Source organism: Triticum aestivum, chromosome 5A (genome assembly GCF_018294505.1).
Source record: "Triticum aestivum cultivar Chinese Spring chromosome 5A, IWGSC CS RefSeq v2.1, whole genome shotgun sequence".
Taxonomy (NCBI): domain Eukaryota; kingdom Viridiplantae; phylum Streptophyta; class Magnoliopsida; order Poales; family Poaceae; genus Triticum; species Triticum aestivum.
The window spans coordinates 669,497,396-669,504,930 of NC_057806.1; the positions used below are offsets into that span (position 1 = coordinate 669,497,396).

Genomic DNA, 7,535 nt, shown 5'->3' on the forward strand with positions numbered 1-7,535 from the left:
AGCACAGTAATGTCACACACTTGGACATTTGTTTTAGATAAATATTTCATGTGTTTAAAAAATGATAAGAGTGTATTAAATACTGTTCAATGCATATTTAGAAAATGTTCACGGTTGTGTGCATCGTTTGATATAGAGGCCGGGGGTAATCCAACTTTTTTTATTTTTTTTCCAAAATGTTCAATGTCAATGTGTGATTCAAAATGTTCATAGAATTTTAATAAAATATTGGAAACACTTAAAAATTCTTGACATGTCTAAAACAAAGTTAATGACATTTATGAAAAATGATCAATGTGTGCTTAAAACATGTACATCGTGTATTTGTATGAAAAGTGCATTTCCTAAATATGCGGTGACTTTTTTTTATGAAAGAAGGAACTGGTGACTTTGGTATTACCCTTTAATAAGGTAGAAAAATTAAACAAAATAAAAAATTCTAATGAAAAATGAACAAAGAAAAAGCCTTGCATACAACTTTGCACTAAAATTGCATTTTTTTAATATGCAAGAATACACATATAATAGTGCAATTTTCAGAATCTAGTATAATTTAGACACATATTATTTTAGTACATGTGTGCATACTAAAGAATAATAATAATAATAATAATAATAATAATAATAATAATAATAATAATACTAATAATAATAATAATAATAATAAATTTTATAAAAAATGAGTTAGTCACCTTAGTGTTAGCATTAAAAATGAGAAAATAAAAAACTTTAAAAAATTCCACACAATTAACATAAAAATACACTTTTTATAATATGTAAGAATAAACATATAATAGTGACATTTCCACACTCTAGTATAATGTGTACACATATTTGTATAGTACTTGCGCTTACATATTTACACACACTCAACATCGAAAGGTACACATCAAGAAAAAAAAACCAAACTAAAAAACAAAAAAAACGAAGCAGACACAAAACACAAGGGGAAAAAGCATGCGCATGCGCGCGCGGGCACACACACACACACACACACACACACACACACACACACACACACACACACACACACACACACACACACACAAATTGGCATGCATTTCATCCATGCATGTGCGTGCAAGAGTGCGTGAGTTGGAGACATGCATGCATGAAGAGGTTGCATCAAGCACTCAGCAAGAAAATACATGAAATGGATTGAACAAATAAACGGGCCAGTCAAATCCTTGGTGAGCTTTCACACACGTATCACAAAGCACCTTGAAACAAGGCTACAGTTTGACTGCTCGAAAATGAAAATTTAGTCGACTGACATATAGCTAAAGCAAAAAAAGGTGTGACAAATAATCTAATCCCTGAGAACTATATCCTTCCTATTTGAAAAAGGAAATCTCCATATACCACCTAAAAGTCCATTCACACCTTCACTTGTGGCCCAGCCCATTGGATCCCTTCCACTTTTAACCACTTTATCGAGAATATGGTTATCTTTCTGCCTGGGGTAGCTGCATACGACGGCGCACCTAACGTTCCCAAGGTTGGAAGGCCGGCTATGCAAAGTAGCTTAGGTGGTTAGCATCGAGTCAGCATGTTAATCCCCTGGATACTTTTGTTAACGTAGCCCATACCTTAAAGTAAAATATACCAGTGAGTACAAACGACGCCCAGAAAAAGAGAGCTCTAACCAAGTTCCAGGTCCGGTCCCTTTCATAATCCCCATACGGCACCACTCGATCGCACTCGGGGAATTGGCAGATTCTGCCATGGCACAGACCGCCACGAGCGGCGTGCACACAACGCCCACGCACCACGATGTTCTGTTTGCTTGACACCCCACCCCAAGCCCACAACGATCATCGCTTTTGTCCAATACTCCTACATATCTACTACCCCGAGACGACCACAAGGAGCATGCATGCATGCATGCATGTGCGCGCCTAACAAATCATGCGGGGACAGGGCAATCAAGGGCGACGCCGAGCAGTGTCGTCTAGCTTCACCAAATGGACCTCCAGCCCCGCTCTGAAATGGACACGGCAACCACCAGTCCACCACCACCGTCGACTCCATTGATCCGCCCATGCAAACCACCCCGCCTTTTCCCCGAACGAGCGGGCTAGAGGACGGCATGTGCGGACGAGCACACGTCACGAGCGTGCGGAAAGGCATGGCGCGCTGGTGGTGACCGTGTGCGTCGGTTTGGGATCCTGTGTGCCCAGTTGGCTCCGATCCCTCGCCAAAGGCCATATATACACAGTCACACTCCCACCCGCTCGTGGCCTCACTCATCACACTCCTTCCACTGTCCCCAGGTCCTACAATCACAGAGCAGGCGAACGAACCAGAGGGTGAGCCCAGCTGCAACCGTGGGGGCGAGGAGAGATCAGACCGGCGAGTCCTGTAGCAGGGAGCTAAGGGGCATGGCGGACTGGGCGCCGGTGTTCATCGGCCTGGTGCTCTTCATCCTCCTCTCGCCGGGGCTGCTCTTCCAGATCCCCGGCAAGGGCAGGATGGTGGAGTTCGGCAACTTCCAGACCAGCGGCATCTCCATACTCGTCCACGCCGTCATCTACTTCGCCCTCATCGCCATCCTCATCCTCGCCGTCAACGTCCACGTCTTCCTCGGCTGACCAGGAGACGCCGCTACCTGCTACCTCCTCATCGCTCAACAGTTAGGTATCGTGGTCGTGGAGGATCGAGAGGAATACCCAGTCACTGTCGCGTTCATCTTCAGGCTTCCTGATGGTTTAGCTTCTAGGAGCGCAGGGAGAGGCGCAGTATGATGTCCATTGGGCAATTTAGTTGATGATTTGATATTTTATCAGGAATGTATAGCTCCAACTTCTATGTGCGCTGTTTCGTCTGATGGTAACTGAGAATCAATTGCAAACTGAACTATGTTGAGGAATCTCATCTTTAGAGAGAAAGCATATATGAGCATTCCACATGATGAACTTTAGTCGTTGATCAATGCTCGTACCAACCGTCTTTCCCATTTTTACAATTATTGATTTCCCAAACTGAGGCCACCTAACCATCTTGTTGGTACTTGCAACTGTTCTTTTTCGTACGTTTCTTCTTTGTGTACTTTACTCTTTCTTTGTTTTTCAACTAGAGTTATCATTCTTGATCCTTACACGCCGGATGAAGTACAATGCCCAAAAATGCAGAATGAGTAATTGAGTTTAGGGATGTAAACCGAGTAGCATTTAATCCCGTTCAAACCCACTTATGGTCTAACAGTCCAATAAAAAAATCAGGGAAAAGGAAATATCTAGCTAGCTAAAACTTACTAAACGGACTTGCAGACGTCGTTCATTTGCCATTTACGTCCCTAATCGAGTTACTTGTCCAAGGAGATCAATCCATTGGGGTTTAGGCTGCTAACTCAGACCTAAAAAAAGGTCAAAAATGAATGTCGACCAAGAGAAACGAAGCTTTTAAGCGCACATGAACCACAGAGTGGGGGTGTCGCTAATCAGATCGCGACACTTATTTTGGATTGAAGGGAGTAGTAGAAATTTAGAACCATCGACGAATATTTGAGAAGATTCTGCAGAGTGATGGCCACGCTCTAGGCTGCAGACTTATTTTTCCGATTGAAGGAGCTCATAGAGCTCCCAATTTCATTTCCATGAGATTGCTATGACATGTACTAGCCCAGGACTGATTCACAGCTATAACTTTGACTTTTTTTTCAATGGCGGATTTTATTAACTCAAAATGAAGCATCAAGTGGATACAAAACATAATGAGCACACATCCGGCCTCTGCATAGCTAGGATGCACACAACCACACTAACGCACACACACAAAAACACAAAGGCGAGTAGCAAAGTCATACAAGACCAAAGCTTTGCCTAAGTGAGAAAAAAGAAAATGACCCCAAAGCGAACAATTGCGATCGACAAAACTACAAGAGCGACCATATTCGCACCAACTATCTCTTGACACCACGAAGACAACGAGGTTCTTCAACAGCAACGCATTTAGAAAGGAAATGCCGCACAAGCATCATCGTCACCGGATCCAACCACCAAAGGTCAGATTCTAAGTTTTCACCCAGAAGAACGGGTCCGAGCATATCCAAGCAATGCCTTCAACAAGGTAACGACGGAAAACATCGTCATTGCCAGTCATAACCAACCATGGTCAGACTTAGGGTTTTCATCCCGGAGCTCGAGATCAGGTACTCAAGAAGCACCATCAACTCGGAGTCAATCATCTGTTGTCGCCACCACTTTTCCACAATCCTAGAGCAATGTTGGGGCTTGGCACCACTGCACAACCATACCCTCTGCGTCAAGTTGTCATTTGTAGATTGCATCTCACCGTCGAAGCAAATTGGCCGGAACGAGAGCCGCCAAAACCACGAAAGGGCCTTCCGGCTGCATCCCGCAACATCACCAATTTCATGCTAGACGCACCAACAACGGCTTCACGACATCCTTCACGGCGAACATCCAGCCGTAGCGGACATCTCCCGGTCCGATCTGGACGCTAGCAGCCAATAGAGCCTGGCCGTCATCAGATCTGGTCGGCTGACTACGACCAGACCATGTGGGGGCACATCCTTTGATTTGGCCGGAGCCACAGCATAGAGCCCGCTAGGACCGAAGGCACCGGCCCGATCGATCAATTGGAGCGCAGCCGTGAGCGATGGATCGAAGGCATCCGCCCGATCTGTTGGAGCGCCGGCGTGAGTGATCCAATCGCTGGATCAAAGGCACTGGCTTGATTGGAGCTCCGGCGTGAGTGATCCAGTCGCTGGATCGAAGGCACCGGCATGAGCGATCGAGTCCTAGATCTGATGCGAACTATGAGCAATCGAGTCCCTGGATCCGATGCGAACTGACATTCACTGTGGGGTCGAGTGGAGAGGGGATCGAGAGGAGAAAGGGGCGCCCCGCCGCCACCGCGACTGGCCAGGAGGCCGGCGGCGGCAGCGGCGAGGGGAGGAGCACTGGGAGGAGGTTCGTTGTGGCAGGTTACGATCCTCCTAGCAACAACAACATGATCTTTCGATTCTCTCTCACTAAAACTTCGACTTGACTATCCAGGAATGTCACCATTTTTTTAAACAAAGTTACGTAGATGCCCACATACATGCACAGACACTCACCTCTATGAACATATGCACGTTCAACCTATCCCCGTGAGCATCTCTAAAACACTGAGCCGGCATCACATTTTGAGATTGACGAAGTCAGCATAGACGCCTCGTAGTCAACTGGAACATCTCTCCCACTGAACGAACGTCGCCGAAAAGTCTGAAATAAATCTAAGAAAATGCGAGCACCAATGACAAGTCTAAAACTTAAACCCTAGTAGGTTGGTTCCACTACAAGGAATCTAACAATCTAAGTTAGCTCAGTTTGCATCCAGGAACTTATCTCTATATTTTTGTGGTCTCAAATTGAGGCAGCACCCCTTTGTGCTGCAAATGTACATCACATGTGCGTACAAAATAAAAACGCAGCCATGCGCATCCCAACTGTTATCTGAAACATCCCCTCATGTAGCCGGGTGCCTAACTTGTCATGTTCACGTCCCTCTCTGAGGCGACTCGGGGGAACCCTAGCTCCCTCCGCCGCCGGCCCTCCTCCACCCTCCCTCCCCCCTCGCCGCCGCCGAGGGACACAGTCGGGCAAAGCCCAGGCAGTTCCGGCGGCGGCGGGGCCTCTCCCTGGCGTGTCTCTCTCTCCCCTGGCGGCGGCGCGAGTTCTTTCGGCGGAGGCTTGGCGGCATGGTGCGGCGGAGCTCCAGCTATGACTCGGTCCTACGGCGGGGTGGAGGGCAGGGCATCGTCCAGTGGTGCTGCCTCCGCGGTGGCTGCGGCTTGGGGCCCTTGACCCTGATCTGATCTGGATCTGGTGGTGCTTGGGTCTGGGCCATGGCGGCTGGTGAGGCGTGGTGTTTGTCGGGGCTTGTCGGCCTCTAGGCACCATGGGGGTGCCGGCGGCGACGCGTGCCCGGCGTAATGACGCTGGTGGACGTGGTGGTCATCTTCTTCCAGAGATGGCCGACCAGAGGCTTGGTGATCGGATCTCGAGATCCATCATCTAGTCCCGGCTGCGAGTAGGGGAGACATGGTGTGACGCCCGGATAATTAAGCTATAGTAACCCTCACCAAATGATGCCACGTCACCTCGATTTCTGTTGTTAATCACGCGTAGATCAAGACCGATTCGAAATTCAAATTTAAAATAAAGTCAAACCAGTAAAATTTTCAAATGTCAGAACTAAAAAGTACAAACGGTGACAAGTAAAGCATAGGTAATTATGGTGAAGAAACCACCCTTTTATAAAATGTTTGAATGCTCTAAAATGATTTAAGCAGTAGCTAAAACAACTAAATAAATGCCTTTTGTATTTTATAAAATACTAAACTATTTTATTTGGGGGTTAGACCTTTTTGTGACCGAGGTATAACTAGTAATAATAATTTAGGTGCAACCTTTATGTTTTATAAAACTAAAATAATATAAATCCGTAGAAGAAAATAAATAAAAGAAAAGAGATAAAACAGAAAAACAAAAGACAAAAAAAAGGAGAGAAGGCCACCCCCCACTGGGCCAGACGGCCCAGCCGGCCAGGCCCCCCCCCCCAACCGGCCCAACTGGGCAAAGGCCCAGCCGGCCGCCCCCATTCCCCATATCCCCCACAACCCAAACCCTAACCCCACCCCGTCACCCACTCCCCCACTCGCCCCCTCCCCCCAGTCGCTCTTCCCCCCCACTCGCCCCCACGTCTCCCTCGCTTCCCCCCACTCTTTCGTTCTCTTCCCCCATCTGGATCGAGGTCGGGGGCAGGGACCCGAAACCGATGCGCCCCGTGGCGCCACCCACCGCGGGTCGGCTGATCCTCCTCCGCCGGACCGCCGCATCGCCGCCCCGCATCCGTCTCCATCCATTCGTCGCCGCGGACCCCGATCCCGTCGCCCCCATCGCTCGCCCTGACTCCGTCGCCACCCACCGCCACCTCACTGACGCCGCCCGCGCGGCCCCGCCGTCGCCCGCCTCCTCAACCTCCCTCCTGCGTGGATCCGGTCGGGGCAATCGACGCCCCCGATGCCCTGCGCCGACGCCGGACCACCCCGCCGGAGTCACCCCGCCAACCGCCGTCGTCGGCGCCGCCTCCCTGTCTACGTCGCCCGTCCCCATCCTCCGCCTCGCCATCCACCCCGAGCCCGCGGCCCTCCCCGACCGGCCCACTGTGAGCCGCCGTCTCCCCTCCCTTTCTCTGTTTCGCCCGTTGGCCACCGTGGCCGTGCTCCGCCCGGCGCGCCCACGGCCAGAGCCAACCCGCTCGCCGGTGCGCCCTGGCCCTGGACGCACGCTCCCGTCGAGCCTAGTCGCAGCCGCCCATGCTCGTCATCCCGTCTGGCCTGGTAGCGCCGCCCTACTCCCCGGCCCGCGCGGCTCGTCACCGCACCATCCACGGCCTCCTGCCGCCCGCTCCCCTCCACGGTTGCCCGCGGCGCCCGGTGGCCTCGTCCCACTCGGGCGTGCCACGCCCGCGCCCGTGGCCCGTAACCGCAAGCACCAGCGCCCGTTTGGCCTGATAGGTCACTG

At 50.0% G+C, this 7,535-nt stretch overlaps 1 protein-coding gene across 1 annotated transcript; it reads left to right on the forward strand.

The window, feature by feature from the left end:
* Nucleotides 1-2,019: 2,019 nt before the first annotated feature.
* Nucleotides 2,020-2,908, forward strand: LOC123105849 (uncharacterized). The gene has a single exon (XM_044528009.1). It carries the CDS (start codon nt 2,382-2,384, stop codon nt 2,589-2,591), a length of 210 nt encoding a protein of 69 aa, XP_044383944.1. The 5' UTR covers nt 2,020-2,381; the 3' UTR covers nt 2,592-2,908.
* The last annotated feature ends 4,627 nt before the right edge of the window (nt 2,909-7,535 follow it).

Excerpts from the sequence above, each read along its gene's own strand:
- LOC123105849 (XM_044528009.1), top strand. The coding sequence starts at position 2,382 with ATGGCGGACTGGGCGCCGGTGTTCATCGGCCTGGTGCTCTTCATCCTC.